This window comes from Vidua macroura, chromosome 5 (genome assembly GCF_024509145.1).
Source record: "Vidua macroura isolate BioBank_ID:100142 chromosome 5, ASM2450914v1, whole genome shotgun sequence".
NCBI lineage: Eukaryota > Metazoa > Chordata > Aves > Passeriformes > Viduidae > Vidua > Vidua macroura.
In genome coordinates this window covers 73039793-73061730 of record NC_071575.1, presented here as the reverse complement: position 1 = coordinate 73061730, position 21938 = coordinate 73039793, and the positions used below count along the sequence as shown (strand labels likewise).

General features: G+C 64.2%; 2 protein-coding genes across 2 annotated transcripts; one reads left to right on the top strand and one right to left on the bottom strand.

Annotated features, from left to right (window-relative positions):
• Positions 1 to 2029: 2029 nt before the first annotated feature.
• Positions 2030 to 15648, bottom strand: CHKB (choline kinase beta). Its single transcript, XM_053977098.1, is given in 11 exon segments — positions 2030 to 2508; positions 3421 to 3502; positions 5181 to 5296; positions 6181 to 6289; positions 8202 to 8286; positions 8396 to 8454; positions 9626 to 9730; positions 10986 to 11133; positions 11136 to 11310; positions 13094 to 13202; positions 15520 to 15648. Coding segments are annotated over 9 exon segments (906 nt in total). The 5' UTR covers positions 11281 to 11310; positions 13094 to 13202; positions 15520 to 15648; the 3' UTR covers positions 2030 to 2451.
• Positions 15649 to 15850: 202 nt separating this feature from the next.
• Positions 15851 to 20263, top strand: LOC128807768 (translation initiation factor IF-2-like). The gene is made up of 5 exons (XM_053978337.1): positions 15851 to 16019; positions 16158 to 16537; positions 17415 to 17516; positions 18828 to 18953; positions 19754 to 20263. The coding sequence occupies exons 1-5, from the start codon at positions 15851 to 15853 to the stop codon at positions 19937 to 19939; spliced, it is 963 nt and encodes a 320-aa protein (XP_053834312.1). The 3' UTR covers positions 19940 to 20263.
• The last annotated feature ends 1675 nt before the right edge of the window (positions 20264 to 21938 follow it).

Genomic DNA, 21938 nt, shown 5'->3' with positions numbered 1-21938 from the left:
TCACCCGCCTGCTCCTTGCCCGGTGTTCGGGCTGTCACCTCCCTGTCCCCTTGTCCCCTGCTCGGTGTCCTGGCTGTCCCCTTGTCCCCTGACCCCTGTCCTGGCTGTCACCTAGCTGTCACCTCCCTGTCCCCTCGTCCCCTGCCCTCGCTCCTGGCTGTCACCTCCCTGTCCCCACCCTGAAGGGACAGGGGAGGGGTCTGCAGCACCCGGGACCCCCACCCCAAAGTGCCCCCCCGCACCCCCCCCATGTCACCCCCCGTGTCCCTTGTCCCCCCCAGCCCCTCCCCCCTCTGCCCCACGGCGATTGGGGGGTCCCGGGGGGGGGCGGATTTGGGGAGGGGGAAGGAAGAGGTGGGAATTTGGGGAGGGGGCGTTTAGAGGGCTGGGATTTGGGGAGGGGAGGATTTTGGGGGTGGGATTTGGGGAGGGGGCAGAAGGAACAGTCGGGAATTTGGGGGCGGGATTTGGGGAAGGCGGGATATTGGGGTGGGATTTGCAAGGGGGAATTTGAAGGGGCGGGATTTGGGAAGGAGGGAATTTGAGGGCTGGGATTTGGGGCGGGATTTGGGAAGGGGGGAATTTGAAGGGTTGGGATTTGGGGCGGGATTTAGGGCGGGATTTGGGAAGGGGGAATTTGAAGGGGCGGGATTTGGGAAGGAGGGGGAATTTGAAGGGTTGGAATTTGGGAAGGAGGGAATTTGAGGGTTGGGATTTGGGGCGGGATTTGGGAAGGGGGAATTTCAGGGTTGGGATTTGGGGCGGGATTTGGGAAGGAGGAATTTCAGGGTTGGGATTTGGGGCGGGATTTGGGAAGGAGGGAATCTGAGGGTTGGGATTTGGGGCGGGATTTGGGAAGGGGGAATTTGAAGGGTTGGGATTTGGGGCGGGATTTGGGAAGGGGGAATTTGAAGGGTTGGGATTTGGGGCGGGATTTGGGAAGGGGGAATTTGGGGGCTGAGATTTGGGGAGGGGGAATTTGAAGGGGCGGGATTTTGGGGTGGGATTTGCAAGGGGGAATTTGAAGGGCTGGAGATAGGACGGGATTTGGGGCGGGGGAATTTGAGGGTTGGGATTTGGGGCGGGGGAATTTGAGGGTTGGGATTTGGGGCGGGATTTGGGAAGGAGAGGGAATTTGAAGGGTTGGGATTTGGGGCAGGATTTGGGAAGGGGGAATTTGAGGGTTGGGATTTGGGGAGGGATTTGGGGCAGAGGGAATTTGAGGGTTGGGATTTGGGGCGGGGGAATTTCAGTGTTGGGATTTGGGGCGGGATTTGGGAAGGAGGGAATTTGAGGGTTGGGATTTGGGGCGGGATTTGGGAAGGGGGAATTTGAAGGGGCGGGATTTGGGTTGGGATTTGGGAAGGAGGAATTTGAGGGTTGGGATTTGGGGCGGGATTTGGGAAGGAGGAATTTCAGGGTTGGGATTTGGGGCGGGATTTGGGAAGGGGGAATTTGAGGGTTGGGATTTGGGGCGGGATTTGGGGTGGGGGACTTTGAGGGTTGGGATTTGGGAAGGGGGAATTTGAGGGTTGGGATTTGGGGCGGGATTTGGGAAGGGGGAATTTGAGGGTTGGGATTTGGGGAGAGGGAATTTGAGGGTTGGGATTTGGGGAGGGATTTAGGAAGGGGGAATTTGAAGGGGCGGGATTTGGGAAGGGGGAATTTGAGGGTTGGGATTTGGGAAGGAGGGAATTTGAAGGGCGGGACTTAGGACAGGATTTGGGAAGGGGGAATTTGAGGGTTGGGATTTGGGGCGGGATTTGGGAAGGAGGGAATTTGAGGGTTGGGATTTGGGGCGGGATTTGGGGCGGGGGAATTTGAGGATTGGGATTTGGGGCGGGGGAATTTGAGGGTTGGGATTTGGGGCGGGATTTGGGGCGGGGGAATTTGAGGGTTGGGATTTGGGGCGGGATTTGGGGCGGAGGGAATTTGAGGGTTGGGATTTGGGGCGGGATTTGGGGCGGAGGGAATTTGAGGGTTGGGATTTGGGGCGGGATTTGGGGCGGAGGGAATTTGAGGGCTGGGATTTGGGAAGGAGGACTCGAGCGCCGGCCCCAGCGCGGCTTTATTGGTCTGACTTTTACATTCTGCTGTCGGAACGGGGGGGCCCCGGGAGCCCCAGAGCTGCGGGCGGGGGGCGCGGGGGGCACTGAGGTACAAACAGGGGTCCCCCACCCCCTCTGCGACACCCCAAAACCCCCGCAGACCCACCCCAAACCCCCGATACTGGCCAGGGGTGCGGATTTGGGGGTCCCCACAGCCCCCACATCCCACCCTTCCCGCGGGGGTGGGGGTGGTCCCGGGTCTCAGCCCCCCCCAAACCGTTGTGGTGCCCCCCCCCCAAAATGTCAGGGCCCCCCCAAACCGTTATGAACCCCCCCAAACCGTCCCAACGCCCCCCCAAGGGGCGGGGGGGGGTCTGGGGGGGGCAGGATTTGGGGGATCCCCTCAGGAGCAGCGAGCCTTGTGCTGGAAATAAGCCTGGAAACGGCTCTGGGCGTAGTCCTGGGGGAAAAAACGGGAAAAATGGGGAAAATGGGGGGAAAATGGGGGAAATGGGGAAAAAGGGGTGGAAATGGGGGGGAAATGGGGAAAAAGGGGGGGGAAATGGGGGAAAAATGGGGGGAAAATGGGGGGGAAAAATGGGGGGGAAATGGGGGAAATGGGGGGAAAATGGGGGGGATGGGGGAAAACGGGGGGGAAATGGGGGGGAAATGGGGGAAAAATGGGGGAAAATGGGGGAAAATGGGGAAAAATTGGGAAAATTGGGAAAATGGGGGAAAATGGGGGAAAATGGGGGGAAATGGGGGGAAAATGGAGGGAAAATGGGGGGGAAATGGGGGGAAAATGGGGGGAAAAGGGGGGAAAAGGGGGTGGAAATGGGGGGAAAATGGGGGGAAATGGGGGAAAATGGGGGGGGAACGGGGGAAAATGGGGGGAAAACAGGGGGGAAGGGGGATAAAGGGGAGGGAAAAAGGGGAGGAAATTGGGAAAAAAGGGGGGAAAACCGGGGGGAAATCAGGGTGGGGAGGAAAGGGAATAAAAGGGGATAAAGTGGAGGGATAAAAGGGGAAAATGGGGCAAAAAAGTGGGGAAAAAAGGGGGAAAAAAACGGAGGAAAATCGGGGAAAAGAGGAAAAAAAAGGGGAGAAATGGGGAGGGAAAGGAAATCAGGGGAATAAAGGAGGAAAAACGAGGGGAGAAAAGGGGAAAAAAGGAGGGGGAAACGGGGGGAAATGGGTGAAAAAAGGGGAAAAAAGGAGGGGGAAATGGGTGAAAAAAGGGGAAAAAAGGAGGGAGAAATGGGGGGAAATGGGTGAAAAAAGGGGAAAAAAGGGTGAAAACCGGGGGGAAGGCAGGGCAAGGGATAAAAGGGGGCTCGGGGGGTGCAGCCCCCCAGGAGCCCCCCAGGCTCACCAGGTACCCGAAGTGGATGGTGGAGATCTTGGCCTGCACCACGGACCACAGCCCCCAGAAGAAGTGGGAGGCCAGGGCAAAGCTGGGGGGGGGGAAATGGGGGGGAGTGAGACCCCAAAACTGCCCCCAGGCACCCCAAAAAACAGCCACGGGACAGGGCGGGGTGGGGCAGGGGAGCCAGGAGGGTTCTGGTGGGTGCAGGGAGCCCGAAAGGGGCACAGAGACCCCAAAAGGGACAGAAACCCAAAATGGGGACACAGAGACCCCAAAAGGGACAGAAACCCAAAATGGGGTCACAGAAACCCCAAATTGGGGCACAGAAACCCCAAATGGGGCCACAGAGACCCCAAATGGGGATACAGAGACCCCAAATGGGACAAAAACCCCAATTGGGGCCACAGAGACCCCAAATGGGGTCACAGAAACCCCAAAAGGGACAAAAACCCCAAAAGGGGCCACAGAAACCCCAAATAGGGCCACAGAGACCCCAAAAGGGACAAAAACCCCAAATGGGGTCACAGAAACCCCAAAAGGGACAAAAACCCCAAATGGGGCCACAGAAACCCCAAATGGGGACACAGAGACCCCAAATGGGGCCACAGAGACCCCAAATGGGACAAAAACCCCAAATGGGGCCACAGAAACCCCAAATTGGGGCACAGAGACCCCAAATAGGGCCACAGAGACCCCAAAAGGGACAAAAACCCCAAAAGGGGTCACAGAAACCCCAAATAGGGCCACAGAGACCCCAAAAGGGACAAAAACCCCAAAAGGGGTCACAGAAACCCCAAATAGGGCCACAGAGACCCCAAAAGGGACAAAAACCCCAAAAGGGGTCACAGAAACCCCAAATAGGGCCACAGAGACCCCAAAAGGGACAAAAACCCCAAATGGGGTCACAGAAACCCCAAAAGGGACAAAAACCCCAACTGGGGTCACAGAAACCCCAAATGGGGACACAGAGACCCCAAATGGGGACACAGAGACCCCAAATGGGACAAAAACCCCAAATGGGGCCACAGAAACCCCAAATTGGGGCACAGAGACCCCAAATAGGGCCACAGAGACCCCAAAAGGGACAAAAACCCCAAAAGGGGTCACAGAAACCCCAAATAGGGCCACAGAGACCCCAAAAGGGACAAAAACCCCAAATGGGGTCACAGAAACCCCAAAAGGGACAAAAACCCCAAATGGGGCCACAGAAACCCCAAATGGGGACACAGAGACCCCAAAAGGGACAAAAACCCCAATTGGGGCCACAGAAACCCCAAAAGTGGCACAGAGACCCCAAAAGGGGCACAGAGACCCCAGGTGGGGTCCCAGGCCCCCGTAAATGGCACAGAAACCCCAAAAGTGGCACAGAGACCCCAAACAGGGCCACAGAGACCCCAAAAGTGGCACAGAGACCCCAAAAGGTGGCACAGAGACCCCAAAAGTGGCACAGAAACCCCAAAAGTGGCACAGAGAGCCCAAACAGGGCCACAGAGACCCCAAAAGTGGCACAGAGACCCCAAAAGTGGCACAGAGACCCCAAAAGTGGCACAGAGACCCCAAAAGTGGCACAGAAACCCCAAAAGTGGCACAGAGAGCCCAAACAGGGCCACAGAAATCCCCAAAGGTGGCACAGAGACCCCAAAAGTGGCACAGAGACCCCAAAAGTGGCACAGAAACCCCCAGATGAGGGCAGGGAGGACCCCAGGAGTGGCACAGAGACCCCGAGGAGGGGCGCAGCGCCCCCCAGCGGCGCCCCCCGCCCGTACCGCTCGATCTCCCGCAGCAGCTCTTCCTCCTCCTCCTCCTCCTCCTCCTCCTCCTCCTGCCGCGCCGGGCCCCGCCCGCCCCTGCGCTCCCGCAGGTAGTGCCGGATGAAATGGAGCTGGGGGGCACGGGGAGGGGGCTGCGAGTGGGGCCGGGACCCCCAAAGGGACCCCCAGCCCCAAGGGACACCCCTGGCCCCAAAGGGACCCCAAACGGACCCCCATAGGGACACCCCTGGCCCCAAAGGGACCCCAAACGGACCCCCATAGGGACACCCCGGCCCCAAGGGACCCCCTCAGCCCCAAGGGACCCCTCCAAGGGACTCATCCGGCCCCAAGGGACCCCAAAGGGACCCCCCAGCCCCAAGGGACCTCCTCAGGACCCCCCCAAAGGACCCCCAAAGGAACCCCCCTGGCCCCAAGGGACCCCAAAGGGACCCCTCCAAGGAACCCCTCAGCCCCAAGGGACCCCAAAGGGACCCCTCCAAGGAACCCCTCAGCCCCAAGGGACCCCAAAGGGACCCCTCCAAGGAATCCCCCTGGCCCCAAGGGACCCCAAAGGGACCCCCAAGGAACCCCTCAGCCCCAAGGGACCCCTCTAAGGGACCCCCCTGGCCCCAAAGGGACCCCTCCAAGGAACCCCCCTGGCCCCAAGGGACCCCCTCAGCCCCGAGGGACCCCAAAGGGACCCCCATAGGGACACCCTGGCCCCAAGGGACCCCCTCAGCCCCAAGGGACCCCTCTAAGGGAACCCCTGGCCCCAAGGGACCCCAAAGGGACCCCCAAAGGGACACCGCAGCCCCAAGAGACACCCTCAGGACCCCTCCAAGGAACCCCTCAGCCCCAAGGGACCCCAAAGGGACCCCTCCAAGGAACCCCCCTGGCCCCAAGAGACCCCCTCAGCCCCAAGGGACCCCTCCAAGGGACCCCTCCGGCCCCGGGGGACCCCTCCCGGCCCCCAGGGCCCCCCCAGGCCCCCCCAGCCCCCCGGCCCCGGCCCCACCTGCTGCTGGCGGCTGGGGTAGTGCTCGGGGCGTGCCTGGAAGCAGGGCCAGCCCTCGCGGCTGTAGCTGTAAACCCACTCGCAGAAGTGATTGCCCAGGTCAAAGCCCCTGTGCGGGGTGGGGAGCGCACACGTCACCCCACTGCGACCCCAAACCTGCCATGGGGTCAGTGCTGAACCCCACTGCGACCCCAAACCTGCCAGGGGGCAGTGCTGACCCCACTGTGACCCCAAACCTGACAGGGGTCAGTGCTGAACCCCACTGCGACCCCAGATCCAATAGGGGTCAGTGCTGAACCCCACTGCGACCCCAAACCTGCCAGGGGGCAGTGCTGACCCCACTGTGACCCCAAACCCACCATGGGTCAGTGCTGACCCCCACTGTGACCCCAAACCCACCATGGGTCAGTGCTGAACCCCACTGCGACCCCAAACCTGCCATGGGTCAGTGCTGAACCCCATTGCGGACCCAAACCTGCCAGGGGGCAGTGCTGACCCCCACTGCGACCCCAAACCTGCCAGGGGTCAGTGCTGAACCCCACTGCGACCCCAAATCCAATAGGGGTCAGTGCTAAACCCCACTGCGACCCCAAACCCACCATGGGTCAGTGCTGACCCCACTGCGGCCCCAAACCAGCCATGGGTCAGTGCTGAACCCCACTGCGACCCCAAACCTGCCATGGGGTCAGCGCTGAACCCCACTGTGACCCCAAACCCACTGTGGGATCAGCACTGACCCCACTGTGACCCCAAACCTGCCATGGGGTCAGTGCTGAACCCCACTGCGACCCCAAACCCGCCATGGGATCAACACTGACCCCACTGCGACCCCAAATCCACTGCGGGGTCAGCGTCACCCCACTGCGGCCCCAAACCCGCCATGGGGTCAGTGCTGAACCCCACTGTGACCCCAAACCCACTGCAGGGTCAGCGTCACCCCACTGCGGCCCCAAACCCAATAGGGATCAGTGCTGACCCCACTGCGGCCCCAAACCCACCAGGAGCCCATAAGGGGAGCCCCAAATCCCACTGGGAGCATGGAAAGGGAACAGGGGGTCCCAAATCCCACAGAGATCATGGAGTGGGGAGGGGCATCCCAAAATCCCACCGGGATGATGGAGAGGGGATGAAAGCCCCAAATCCCACCAGGATCATGGAGAGGGAACCCCAAATCCCAGTGGGAGCCTGGAGAGGGGATTAAAGCCCCAAATCCCATTGGGAGTGTGGAGCGGGGGTCCCAAATCCCACCGGGGTCATGGAGCAGAGAGGTGAAACCTCAAATCCCACCGGGGTCATGGAGCAGAGAGGTGAAACCCCAAATCCCACCGGGGTCATGGAGGGATGGAGGGACCCCAGATCCCGCCCGGAACAGCGACTTGTGGGGTCCCTAAATCCCACCAGGAGCAGGGAGTGGTTACAGGGAGACCCCAAATCCCACCAGGACCACGGGATATGAGTGTGAAGCCCCCAAATCCCAGTGGGATTGTGGAGTGTGAGGGACCCCCAAACCCCCTGGGACCCCCTAAAATCCCACCAGGAGCAGAGAGTGGTGACGGAGTGACCCCAAATCCCACCAGGACCACGGAATATGAGTGGGAAACCCCCAAATCCCAATGGGATTATGGAGTGTGAGGGACCCCCAAACCCCCTGGGACCCCCTAAAATCCCACCAGGAGCAGGGAGTGGTGACCAGGAGACTCCAAATCCCACTGGGACTGTGGAACATGAACGGGAAGCCCCCAAATCCCAGTGGGATTGTGGAGTGTGAGGGACCCCCAGGGATCCCCCAAATCCCCCCAGGGACCCCAAACCCCTCAGGGGACCCCCTAAAATCCCACCAGGAGCAGGGAGTGGTGACAGAGTGACCCCAAATCCCACTGGGACCACGGAATATGAGTGTGAAGCCCCCAAATCCCAATGGGATTATGGAATGTGAGGGACCCCCAGGGATCCCCCAAACCCCCCCAGGGACCCCAAAGCCCTCGGGGAGCCCCCAAAGCCCCCAGGGACCCCCAGCCCACCGGTAGTTGTAGCTGCTGTACTCGAAGTCGATGAGCATGAGGCTGTCCGAGGAGCCCTCGCGCCCCGCCAGCAGCAGGATGTTCCCTGCGGGGTCGGGATCGGCGTTGGGGGGTCTGGGGGGTCTGGGGGGGTCTGGGGGATTCTGGGGGGTTTGGGGCATCGGGGGTTTGGGGGACACGGGGGTGGCACTCACCCTCCTGCACGTCGTTGTGGCAGAAGACCACCGGGGACGGGGTGGCCTCCAGCAGGTCCCTGAGGGGAGAGAGGGGCTCAGAGGGGACACGGGGAGGGACAGGGGTGGGGACAGGGGGGATGCAGGGATATGGGGACAAGGGGGACACCCCAGGGACATGGGGGGATCCCAGGATATGGGGACAAGGGGGACACCCTAGGGACATGGGGAGGATCTCAGGATATGAGGACAAGGGGGACACCAGGGTACAGGGACATGGGGACATGGGGGGATTCCGAGGATATGGGGACATGGGGGACACCAGGGGTACAGGGACATGGGGGATGCAGGGATATGGGGACAAGGGGGACACCCCAGGGTACAGGGACATGGGGACATGGGGGATGCAGGGATATGGGGACAAGGACATGGGGGACACCCGGCATATAGGGACACTGGGGACACCAGGGGTACAGGGACATGGGGATGCTGTGACTTGGGGACAAGAGGGACACCCCAGGGACATGGGGGGGATCCCAGGATATGGGGACATGGGGGACACCAGGGTACAGGGACATGGGGGATGCAGGGACCTGGGGACATGGGGATGCCAGGGAAATGGGGACATGGGGGACACAGGGACGCTCCAAGAAAATGGGGAGACGGGGATATGGGGGATACAGGGAACACCCCAAGGATACGGGGGACACAGGGATGTGGGGACATGGGGGACACAGAGAACCAAAGGCACGGGTGACACCGGGACGTGGAGGTGACACGGATACAGGGGACACAGGGGAGACACCAGGGACACCCTGAGGACACGGGGGACATGTGGGACACACAGGGGACGCCAGGGATAGGAGGACAAGGAGGACATGAGGGAAACAGCGGGGGACATGAGATAGAGGGGACATAGGGGACAAAGGGGACACAGGGGACATGTGGGACACACAGGGACACCAGGGATAGGAGGACAAGGGGGACATGAGGGAAATAGTGGGGGACATGAGATAGAGGGGACACAGGGGACACCGGGGACATGTGGGACACACAGGGGACACCAGGGATAGGAGGACAAGGGGGACATGAGGAAAACAGTGGGGGACATGACATAGAGGGGACACAGGGGACAAAGGGGACACGGGGGACATGGGGGACACACAGGGGACACCAGGGATAGGAGGACAAGGCGGGGACAGGAGGGACAGAGGGGAGGGACAGCGGAGGGACACGGGGGGTGGCAGTGACCTGAGGCTCCTCATCTCCTGCTCCAGGTTGTAGCCCCGGAGCTGCTCCAGCTGCTGCAGCTGCGCCGGCTCCGAGAACGTCAGCTCCGAGATCTGCCGCAGGTACCTGGGGACGTGGGACGGCGGGGACAGCGTGGGGACACCAGGGACAGCGTGGGGACACCAGGGACAGCGTGGGGACAGACCCCCCGACGCCCCCTGCCCAGCCCCGGCCACCCCAAGGTCCCCTCTGTGTCCCACAGGACCCGCTGGAAGCAGCCAGGAAAGCCCAGGGGTCCTGGTCCCGGTGGGATTTGGGGTCCCCACTCCCTGATCCCAATGGGATTTGTGTCCCCACTCCCTGCTCCCAGTAGGATTTGGGTCCCCATTCCCCACTCCCAGTGGGATTTTTGTCCCCACTCCCAGTGGGAACTTAGTCCCCATTCCCCACTCCCAGTAGGAATTTGGTCCCCATTTCCCCACTCCCAGTGGGATTTGGGTCCCCACTCCCCGCTCCCAGTGGGATTTGGGTCCCCACTCCCCGCTCCCAGTGGGATTTGGGTCCCCACGCCCCGCTCCCAGTGGGATTTGGGTCCCCACTCCCCGCTCCCAGTGGGATTTTGGTCCCCATTCCCCACTCCCAGTGGGATTTGGGTCCCCATTCCCCACTCCCAGTGGGATTTGTGTCCCCACTCCCAGTGGGATTTGGGTCCCTACTCCCCACTCCCAGTAGGATTTGGGTCCCCATTCCCCACTTCCAGTGGGATTTGGGTCCCCATTCCCCACTCCCAGTAGGATTTGGGTCCCCACGCCCCAATCCTAGTAGGATTTGGGTCCCCACTCCCTGCTCCCAGTGGGATTTTGGTCCCCATTCCCCACTCCCAGTGGGGTTTGGGTCCCCACTCCCTGCTCCCAGTGGGATTTGGGTCCCCGCTCCCAGTGGGATTTGGGTCCCCACTCCCGGTAGGATTTGGGTCCCCATTCCCCATTCCGAGCAGGATTTTGGTCCCCATTCCCCATTCCCAGTGGGATTTTGGTCCCCACTCCCTGCTCCCAGTGGGGTTTGGGTCCCCATTCCCCAATCCCAGTAGGATTTTGGTCCCCATTCCCCACTCCCAGTGGGGTTTGGGTCCCCACTCCCAGCAGGATTTTGGTCCCCATTCCCCACTCCCAGTGGGATTTTTGTCCCCACTCCCAGTGGGATTTGGGTCCCCACTCCCAGTGGGATTTGGGTCCCCACTCCCAGTGGGATTTGTGTCCCCACTCCCAGTGGGGTTTGGGTCCCCACTCCCCACTCCCAGTGGGATTTTGGTCCCCACGCCCCAATCCCAGTAGGATTTTGGTCCGCACACCCTGCTCCCAGTGGGGTTTGGATCCCTCACCCCTCCATGGTCCCGAAGAGCCACTTGGGCTCCTTGTTGAAGGGCATGGCCATGCCGTGGAAGCGCGCCATGGTCACGGCGATCTCGGCGGAGACGCGCGGCTCCCGCAGCTCCTCGGTGCGCAGCCGCCGGCTCTGGGGGGGCACGGGGGGGTTCGGGGGTGCCCGGGATGGGGCACGGGGGGTGCAGGGGGGGGGATCCCCGATCCTACCGGGATGTACTGCTCCAGCCGGCCCTGCGGGAACACCCCGAAGAGGCGCGGCCCCAGCGCGCGCTCGGCCAGGATGGCGAACATGACGCTCTCCAGCACCAGCGAGTCCACGCCCTGCGGGGTGGGGTCAGGGGGCGCCCCAAAAAACGGGGCTCAAATGGGGACCCAAACATGGGGCCACGAATCGGGACCCCCCCAAAAATGGGACCACAAATTGGGACCCAAACACGGGGCCAGGAATCGGGATCCCCCCAAAAACGGGGGCCGCAAATTGGGACCCAAACACGGGGCCACAAATCGGGATCCCCCAAAAAACGGGGCTGCAAATTGGGACCCAAAAATGGGGCCACAAATTGGGATCCCCCAAAATGGGACCACAAAAGCGGGACCACAAATTGGGACCCCCCAAAAATGGGACCACGAATCGGGACCCCCCAAAAATGGGACCACAAATGGGGACCCAAACACGGGGCCACAAATCGGGATCCCCCAAAAAACGGGGCTGCAAATTGGGACCCAAACACGGGGCCAGGAATCGGGATCCCCCAAAAAACGGGGCTGCAAATTGGGACCCAAACCTGGGGCCACTAATCGGGATCCCCCCAAATGGGACCACAAAAACGGGGCCACAAATTGGGACCCCCCAAAAATGGGACCACAAATTGGGACCCAAACACGGGGCCAGGATTCGGGATCCCTCAAAAATGGGACCACGAATCGGGATCCCCAAAAATTGGGGCCACAAAAACGGGATCCCCAAAAATGGGGCCAGGAAAACAGGGCTGCAAATTGGGACCCAAAAATGGGGCCACTAATCGGGATCCCCCAAAAATGGGACCATAAACAGGGACCCCAAAAATGGGACCACAAAAACGGGACCCCCCAAAAATGGGGCCACAAATCAGGATCCCCAAAAACGGGGCCACAAATCGGGATCCCCCACCTGCAGGATGGCCCCAGAACTGCAAAACCCAGCACCCCACACCCCAAAAAAGCACATGAAAATCCCTAATCCTGGGGGTTCCCTTGGGATTCGGGGGTCCCCATGGGGTGTGGCTGCCCCCTCACCTGCAGGATGGCCCCAACACCCCCCACCCCAGAGGGAAGGCACCCAAAAATCCCAATCCCAGGGGTTCCCTTGGGGTGTGGCTGTCCCCCCACCCACAGGATGGCCCCAGCCCCCCAAAACCCAGCAGGATCCCAATCCTGGGGTTGGTGTCCCTTGGGGTTCGGAGTCCCCATGGGGTGTCAGTGTCCCCCCACCTGCAGGATGGCCCCAGCACCCCAAAACCCAGCACCCCACACCCCAAAAAGGCACATGAAAATCCCTAATCCCAGGGTGGGGGGGGGTCCCATGGGGCTGGGGGAGGTCTCAGGAGTTCCCACGGGGTTTGGGGTCTCGGTGGTCCCCACGGGGTGTGGCCGTCCCCTCACCTGCAGGATGGCCCCGGAACCCTTGACCCCAGCCCCCCAAACCCAGCAGGATCCCCAATCCCGGGGGGTCCTGGGGGGTCCCCGTGGGGTCCCCGTGGGGTTTGGGGTGTGGCTGTCCCCTCACCTGCAGGATGGCCCCGGAACCCTTGACCCCAGCCCCCCAAACCCAGCAGGATCCCCGATCCCGGGGGTCCCGGGGGGTCCCTGTGGGGTCCGGGGTGTGGCTGTCCCCTCACCTGCAGGATGGCCCTGGAACCCTTGACCCCAGCCCCCCAAACCCAGCAGGATCCCCGATCCCGTGGGGTCCCCGTGATGTTTGGGGTGTGGCCGTCCCCTCACCTGCAGGATGGCCCTGGAACCCTTGACCCCAGCCCCCCAAACCCAGCAGGATCCCCAATCCCGGGGGGTCCCGGGGGGTCCCCGTGGGGTCCCCGTGGGGTTTGGGGTGTGGCTGTCCCCTCACCTGCAGGATGGCCCCGTAGACGCGCAGCAGCACCTGCCGGGGCTCGTCCCCCACGCTCGGCACGTGCTCGGGCAGTGAGCACTTGTACAGCAGGTTACTGAGCCCCCCGCTGTGGGACATGGGGGACATTGGGGGACATCAGGGGACATTGGGGACACCGGGGACATTGGGGACATCGGGGACATTGGGGACATCGGGGACATCGGGGACACCGAGGGGACAGGGACACACTGGGCAGTGCACACTCGTACAGCAGTTACTGAGCCCCCCGCTGCGGGATGGGACATTGGGGACATCGGGGACATCGGGGACATCAGGGACATTGGGGACATCAAGGGACATCGGGGACACCGAGGGGACAGGGACACACTGGGCAGCGAGCACTTGTACAGCAGTTACTGAGCCTTCCGCTGTGGGACGGGACATTGGGGACATCAGGGGACATTTGGGACATCGGGGGACATCAAGGGACACCGGGGGACATCGGGGGACATGGGGGGCATGAGGGGACACCGAGGACATCAAGGGACATCGGGGACATTGGGGACACTGAGGGGACTGGGCAGTGCACACTTGTACAGCAGGTTACTGAGCCCCCCGCTGCGGGATGGGACATTGGGGACATCGGGGACATCGGGGACATTGGGGACATTGGGGACATCAGGGACATTGGGGACATCGGGGACATCAGGGGACATCGGGGACATCAGGGGACATTGGGGACATCGGGGACATCAGGGACATTGGGGACATCGGGGACATCAGGGGACATCGGGGACATCAGGGGACATTGGGGACATCAGGGACACCGAGGGGACAGGGACCCACTGGGCAGTGCACACTCGTACAGCAGTTACTGAGCCCCCCGCTGCGGGACACGGGGGACATCAGGGGACATCGGGGGTCATTGGGGAAATCAGGGACATTGGGGACATCAAGGGACATCGGGGACACCGAGGGGACAGGGACACACTGGGCAGTGAGCACTTGTACAGCAGTTACTGAGCCCCCCGCTGTGGGATGGGACATTGGGGACATCGGGGACATCAGGGACATTGGGGACATCAGGGGACATTGGGGACATGGGGGACATCAGGGGACATCGGGGGTCATTGGGGAAATCAGGGACATTGGGGACATCAAGGGACATCGGGGACACCGAGGGGACAGGGACACACTGGGCAGTGCACACTCGTACAACAGTTACTGAGCCCCCTGCTGTGGGATGGGACATTTGGGGACATCAGGGACATGAGGGGACATCGGGGGACATTGGGGACACCGAGGGGACAGGGACCCACTGGGCAGTGAGCACTTGTACAGCAGTTACTGAGCCCCCCGCTGTGGGACAGGACATTTGGGGACATCAGGGGACACCAGGGGACACTGGAGGGACAGGGACACCGTGGGGACAGGGTGCCCAGGCAGCGCACAGGAGTTGCTGAGCCCCCGCTGCGGGATTCTGGGGGGTCAGGGGACACCGGGGGACACCGGGGGACACCGAGGTGGTACTGGGAACGGGGCGGGGACACGGGGGGACAGCGACAGCCCCGCTCGGGATGTGCTGGGACACCTGGCAGGGACGGGGACACTGGGGACACTGGATGGGGACACTGGGGACAGTGGGTGGGGGACACTGGGGACAGTGGATGGGGTACGGGTCCGGGGGGGTCACTGCGGGACAGGGACACCGGTCCGGAGGGACACTGGGGACACCGGGAGGGACACTGGGGACACTGGGGGACTGCTCCGGACAACTGGGGACACCAGTGCGAGGGACACCGGGGCAACTAGGGGACACCGGGACAGGGACACCGCTCCGGGGACAACCGGGAACACAGGGAGGGGACAGGGACACCGGGAGGGGACAGGGGACAGGGCCACAGGGAGGGGACAGGGAGGGACAGGGCCACAGGGAGGAGACAGAGTCACAGGGAGGGGACAGGGACACCGCTCTGGGCACAACCAGGGCCACAGGGCAGGGAGGGGACAGAGCCACCGGGAAGGGACAGGGAGGGACAGGGGACAGGGCCACAGGGAGGGGACAGGGGACAGGGCCACAGGGAGGGACAGGGAGGGACAGGGTTACAGGGAGGGGACAGGGCCACAGGGAGGGACAGGGAGGGACAGGGGACAGGGCCACAGGGAGGGACAGGGAGGGACAGGGCCACAGGGAGGGACAGGGAGGGACAGGGCCACAGGGCTACAGGGAGGGGACAGGGAGGGGACAGGGCCACAGGGAGGGACAGGGAGGGACAGGGGACAGGGTTACAGGGAGGGGACAGGGAGGGGACAGGGAGGGGACAGGGAGGGACAGGGGACAGGGCACAGGGAGGGGACACCTCCCCGAGCCCCGGGACGAGACCACCGCGGAGAGCGCGGGGTTGGGGGGGGGGGGCGCGCCTCGCGCCCGTTCCGCTTCCTACCTGACGGGCCAGATGCCGAACTCGTCCGGGCCGATGAGCTTCCAGGAGCCGGCCAGGAACTCGCGGCACCAGGCGTAGGCCTGCAGGCGGGTGGCGGCGGGGACATCGCCGTCCGCGGGGACATCGCCGTCCGCGCCGCCGCCACCCGCGGCCCCCGCCTCTGCCGCCGCCATGGTGGCAGCCGCCCCGTCCCGCTCGGCCGGGGCGGGACCCGCACGGCTTGTAACCAATAGCAACGCGGCTCGCCGATTGACGGCTCGGCCGGCCAATGGGAAGGCGGCGCGGGGGGGGGGCGGCGCGTGCGCGGCGGCCAATGGGCGCGCTCGGCGGGATGCGGCGGAACGTGGAGGTGAAGGCGCGGCTGAGGGCGCGGGAGGCAGCGCTGGGGGCGGCCCTCAGGCTGAGGGGGCTGCGCCGGCCGGGCCGGGAGCGCCCCGCGGCCGGGCCGGGCGAGGGGCAGGAGCCGCCCCCGGAGTGCCCCGCGGCCGGGCCGGGCACGGGTGAGGGGCAGGAGCCGCCCCAGGTGTGTCCCGCGGCCGGGCCGGGCACGGGTGAGGGGCAGGAGCCGCCCCCGGAGTGTCCCGGGGCCGGGCCGGGCACGGGTGAGGGGCAGGAGCCGCCCCAGGTGTGTCCCGGAGCCGGGCCGGGCACGGGTGAGGGGCAGGAGCCGCTCCCGGTGTGCCCCGGGGCCGGGCCGGGCACGGGTGAGGGGCAGGAGCCGCCCCAGGTGTGTCCCGCGGCCGGGCCGGGCACGGGTGAGGGGCAGGAGCCGCCCCCGGAGTGTCCCGGGGCCGGGCCGGGCACGGGTGAGGGGCAGGAGCCGCCCCAGGTGTGTCCCGGAGCCGGGCCGGGCACGGGTGAGGGGCAGGAGCCGCTCCCGGTGTGCCCCGGGGCCGGGCCGGGCACGGGTGAGGGGCAGGAGCCGCTCCAGGTGTGTCCCGGGGCCGGGCAGGTGCTGCTCCAGACCGACACGTTCTTCCGGGTGCCGCGGGGGCGGCTCAAGCTGCGCCGGACACAGGTGAGGGGTGGCTGGAGAGGCTGGGCTTGGCCCTGTGCTCACCTGTCCCTGTGCTCACCTGTCCCCATCCTCACCTGTCCCCATCCTCACCTGTCCCCATCCTCACCTGTCCTCACCTGTCCCTGTGCTCACCTGTCCCTGTGCTCACCTGTCCCTGTCCCCGTGCTCACCTGTCCCTGCGCTCACCTGTCCCCATCCCCACCTGTCCTCACCTGTGCCTGTGCTCACCTGTGCTCACCTGTCCCTGTCCCCATCCTCACCTGTCTCTGTGCTCACCTGTCCCTGTGCTCACCTGTGCTCACCTGTCCCTGTCCCTGTGCTCACCTGTGCTCCTGTCCCCATCCCCACCTGTCCTCACCTGTGCCTGTGCTCATGTGTTCCCATCCTCACCTGTCCCCGTGCTTCACCTGTGCTCACCTGTCCCTGTCCCCGTGTTCACCTGTCCCCATCCTCACCTGTCCCTGTGCTCACCTGTCCCTGTGCTCACCTGTCCCTGTGCTCACCTGTGCTCACCTGTCCCTGTGCTCACCTGTCCCTGTGCTCACCTGTGCTCACCTGTCCCTGTGCTCACCTGTCCCTGTGCTTCACCTGTCCCTGTGCTCACCTGTCCCTGTGCTTCACCTGTGCTCACTTGTCCCCGTCCCTGTCCTCACCTATCCCTGTGCTCACCTGTCCCTGTGCTCACCTGTCCCTGTCCCTGTCCTCACCTATCCCTGTGCTCACCTGTGCTCACCTGTCCCTGTCCCTGTCCTCACCTGTCCCTGTGCTCACCTGTGCTCACCTGTCCCTGTCCCCGTGCCCACGTGTCCCCACGTGTCCCTGTCCCCGTGCCCACCTGTCCCCGTGCCCACGTGTCCCCACGTGTGCCTGTGCCCAGGACGGCCGGGGGGAGCTGATTTTCTACGAGCGCCCCGACAGCGCCGGCCCCAAACTGTCCAGGTTCAGCATCACGCCCACGGCCGACCCCGAGGGGCTGCAGGTGAGCGGGGCTGGGGCTGGGGCGACCTGGGTGCCACCCCTGTCACCCCTGTGCCACCCCTGTGCCACCCCTGTGCCACCCCTGTCACCCCAGTGCCACCCCTGTCACCCCTGTGCCATCCCTGTGCCACCCCTGTGCCACCCCTGTCACCCCAGTGCCACCCCTGTCACCCCTGTGCCATCCCTGTGCCACCCCTGTGCCACCCCTGTCACACCCTCATCACCCAGTGCCACCCCTGTCACCCCAGTGCCATCTCTGTCACACCCTCATCACCCAGTGCCACCCCTGTCACCCCTGTGCCATCCCTGTGCCACCCCTGTGCCACCCCTGTCACACCCTCATCACCCAGTGCCACCCCTGTAACCCCCTGTGCCACCATTGTCACCCCTGTGCCACCCTTGTCACCCCTGTGCCACCCCTGTAACCCCCTGTGCCACCCTTGTCACCCCTGTGCCACCCCTGTAACCCTCTGTGCCACCATTGTCACCCCTGTGCCACCCTTGTCACCCCTGTGCCACCATTGTCACCCCTGTGTCACCCCTGTAACCCCCTGTGCCACCATTGTCACCCCTGTGCCACCATTGTCACCCCTGTGTCACCCCTGTAACCCCCTGTGCCACCATTGTCACCCCTGTGTCACCCCTGTAACCCCCTGTGTCACCCCTGTAACCCTCTGTGCCACCCTTGTCACCCCTGTGTCACCCCTGTAACCCCCTGTGTCACCCCTGTAACCCTCTGTGCCACCCTTGTCACCCCTGTGTCACCCCTGTAACCCCCTGTGTCACCCCTGTAACCCTCTGTGCCACCCTTGTCACCCCTGTGTCACCCCTGTAACCCCCTGTGCCACCCTTGTCACCCCTGTGTCACCCCTGTAACCCCCTGTGCCACCCTTGTCACCCCTGTGTCACCCCTGTGACCCCCTGTGCCACCCCTGTCACCCCTGTGCCTGCAGGGTGTGGTGGCATGGGCCCTGGGCACTGTGAGATCCCTGTCCCCTCTCTGTCACCCCCTGTCACCCATGTCACCCGTAGGTGGTGCTGGCATGGCCTCTGGGTGTGCTGGGCACTGTGGGGTCCCTGTGCCAGCCCTGTCCCCGTGTCCCCAGGCAGTGCTGTCCCTGTCCCTGGGCTCTGTGGGTCCCTGTGCCACCCCTGTCCCCGTGTCCCCAGGCGGTGCTGTCCCTGTCCCTGTCCCTGGGCTCTGTGGGTCCCTGTGCCACCTGTGTCCCCGTGTCCCCAGGCGGTGCTGTCGCAGTCCCTGGGCTCTGTGGGTCCCTGTGCCACCCCTGTCCCCGTGTCCCCGTGTCCCCAGGCGGTGCTGTCGCAGTCCCTGGGCGTGCTGGGCACGGTGAGGAAGGAGCGGCTGCTGTTCCTGCTGGGCCAGACCCGGCTGCACCTGGACCGCGTGCAGGGGCTCGGGGACTTCCTGGAGCTGGAGGTGAGGGGACACCGGCGGGTGGCAGCCCGGGTGGCAGCGGCTGGCCCCGGGTGGCACAGGTGGCCCCGGGTGGCGCAGGTGGCCCCGGGTGGCAGCGACTGGCCCCGGGTGGCGCAGGTGGCCCCGGGTGGCACAGGTGGCCCCGGGTGATGGCGGGTGGCCCCGGGTGACTGCGGGTGGCCCCGGGTGGCGCAGGTGGCCCCGGGTGACAACGGGTGGCTGCGGGTGGCACAGGTGGCCCCAGGTGGCGCAGGTGGCCCTGGGTGACAGCGGGTGGCCCCGGGTGACGGCGGGTGATGGCAGGTGGCCCCAGGTGGCGCAGGTGGCCCCGGGTGCACAGGTGGCCCCGGGTGACAGCGGGTGGCGCAGGTGGCCCCGGGTGGCCCCGGGTGCCCCTGGGTGGCGCAGGTGGCCGCGGGTGGCGCAGGTGGCCCCGGGTGACAGCGGGTGGCCCCGGGTGGCGCAGGTGGCCCCGGGTGATGGCGGGTGACCCCGGGTGACAGCGGGTGGCCCCGGGTGGCCCTGGGTGACGGTGGGTGACCCTGGGTGACAGTGGGTGGCCCCGGGTGGCGCAGGTGGCCCCGGGTGGCGCAGGTGGCCCCGGGTGACAGCGGGTGGCCCCGGGTGGCCCCGGGTGGCGCAGGTGGCCCCGGGTGGCGCAGGTGGCCCCGGGTGACAGCGGGTGACCCCGGGTGGCCGCGGGTGACGGTGGGTGACCCCGGGTGACAGCGGGTGGCCCCGGGTGGCGCAGGTGGCCCCGGGTGACAGCGGGTGGCCCCGGGTGGCCGCGGGTGGCGCAGGTGGTGCTGCGGCCGGAGCAGAGCGAGGAGGACGGGCAGCGCCTGGCGCGGGAGCTGCTGCGGGAGCTCGGCGTCGGGGAGCGCGACCTCGTCTCCGGGGCCTACCTGGACCTGCTGCTGGCACGGGGGGACAGCGGGGACACCCCCCTGTGCCACCCCCCGGCCGGCCAGGGCCAGCAGGGCTGAGGGCAGGGGGGGCTGCTGGCTGTGCCCACCCTATAAACGTGCTGTGACCCTTATGGACACCCTGTGCCCACCCCATGGACACCCTGTGCCTTGCCCCACCCCATAAACACCCTGTGCCCACCCTATAAACATCCTGTGACCCTTGTGGACACCCTGTGCCCACCCTATAAACACCCTGTGCCCACCCTATAAACATCCTGTGACCCTTGTGGACACCCTGTGCCCACCCTATAAACACCCTGTGCCCACCCTATAAACATCCTGTGACCCTTATGGACACCCTGTGCCCACCCTATAAACGTGCTGTGACCCTATGGACACCCTGTGTCCCTATAGACACCCTGTGCCTTGTCCCACCCCATAAACATCCTGTGCCCACCCTATAAACATCCTGTGGCCCTTATGGACACCCTGTGCCCCTATGGACACCCTGTGACTTGTCCCACCCCATAAACACCCTGTGCCCACCCTATAAACACCCTGTGATCCTTATGGACACCCTGTGCCCACCCCATGGACACCCTGTGCCTTGTCCCACCCCATAAACACCCTGTGCCCCTATGGACACCCTGTGCCCACCCTATAAACGTGCTGTGACCCTATGGACACCCTGTGCCTGCCCCATAAACACCCTGTGCCTTGTCCCACCCTATAAACACCCTGTGCCCACCCTATAAACACTCTGTGCCCACCCTATAAACACTCTGTGCCCCTATGGACACCCTGTGCCTTGTTACACCCCATAAACACCCTGTGCCCACCCCATAGACACCCTGTGCCCACCCTATAAACACTCTGTGCCCCTATGGACACCCTGTGCCCACCCCATGGACACTCTGTGCCTCCTGTGGACACCCTGTGCCTTGTCCCACCCCATAAACACCCTGTTCCCCTATAGACACCCTGTGCCTGCCCCATAAACACCCTGTGCCTTGTCCCACCCCATAAACACCCTGTTCCCCTATAGACACCCTGTGCCTGCCCCATAAACACCCTGTGCCTTGTCCCACCCCATAAACACCCTGTGCCCACCCCACAGACACCCCCTGCCCTGTCCCACCCCATAAACACCCCGTGCCCACCCCACAGAAACCCCCTGCCTTGTCCCACCCCATAAACACCCTGTGCCCACCCCACAGACACCCCCAGCCCCAAAACCCCCCAGAAACCCCACACTGCCCCTGTGGCCACCCTGTCCCCCCCCCGGGTCACCAATAAACTCCGGCCCCGTGGCCGTGTCCAGCTGTGCCCGTCCCCGCTGGTCCCCTCGGGCCACCCTGTCCCCCCCGTGTGACATCCCCGGGCCCGGCCCCCATCCCGGATTATGTCCGGATCCTCGGGAAGTGCCGGGGGAGGGGGGGCTGGGGGTGACAGATGGGTGACAGACGGGGGGGGGGGTGGTGGCATCTGTGCCAGCTGCTGCCGCTGCCACCCCCGGCCTGCCCGGGGCGGGGAATCGAGGCTGGAAAATCCCCTGGGATCCAGCCGGGCAAGGCCACCCCCCCCCCCCCCCCCGCCGTGTCCCCAAGTGCCACATCTGTGGGGCTGGAAACCCCCGCGGGGATGGCCATCCCAAACCTTTTCCGGGAGTTTTCCAGCCCAAATCCCAAATCCCTCTGGAGTTTTCCCAAATTTTCCAAAGGTGGCCCCGGTGAGGGCCCCAGCCAGGATCCTGGAGAGCCCTGGAGGGGCTGGAGTGGGGCCAGGGAAGGGAACGGGGCTGGGAAGGGCTGGAGAACTCCAGAGGGGTTTGGGAAAACTCCAGAGGGATTTGGGATTTGCGCTGGAAAACTCAGGAGGGATTTGGGAAAACTCCCGAGGGATTTGGGATTTGGGCTGGAAAACTCCAGAGGGATTTGGGATTTGGGCTGGAAAACTCAGGAGGGATTTGGGATTTGGGCTGGAAAACTCAGGAGGGATTTGGGAAAACTCCAGAGGGATTTGGGATTTGGGCTGGAATACTCAGGAGGGATTTGGGATTTGGGCTGGAAAACTCCAG

Bases quoted from the DNA above. Each gene is read 5' to 3' on its own strand.
- LOC128807768 (XM_053978337.1), top strand. From the start codon at position 15,851: ATGCGGCGGAACGTGGAGGTGAAGGCGCGGCTGAGGGCGCGGGAGGCA. The intron at 17,517-18,827 runs GTGAGCGGGGCT...CCGTGTCCCCAG, and splicing joins CCGACCCCGAGGGGCTGCAG to GCGGTGCTGTCGCAGTCCCT. The intron at 18,954-19,753 runs GTGAGGGGACAC...CGGGTGGCGCAG, and splicing joins GGGACTTCCTGGAGCTGGAG to GTGGTGCTGCGGCCGGAGCA.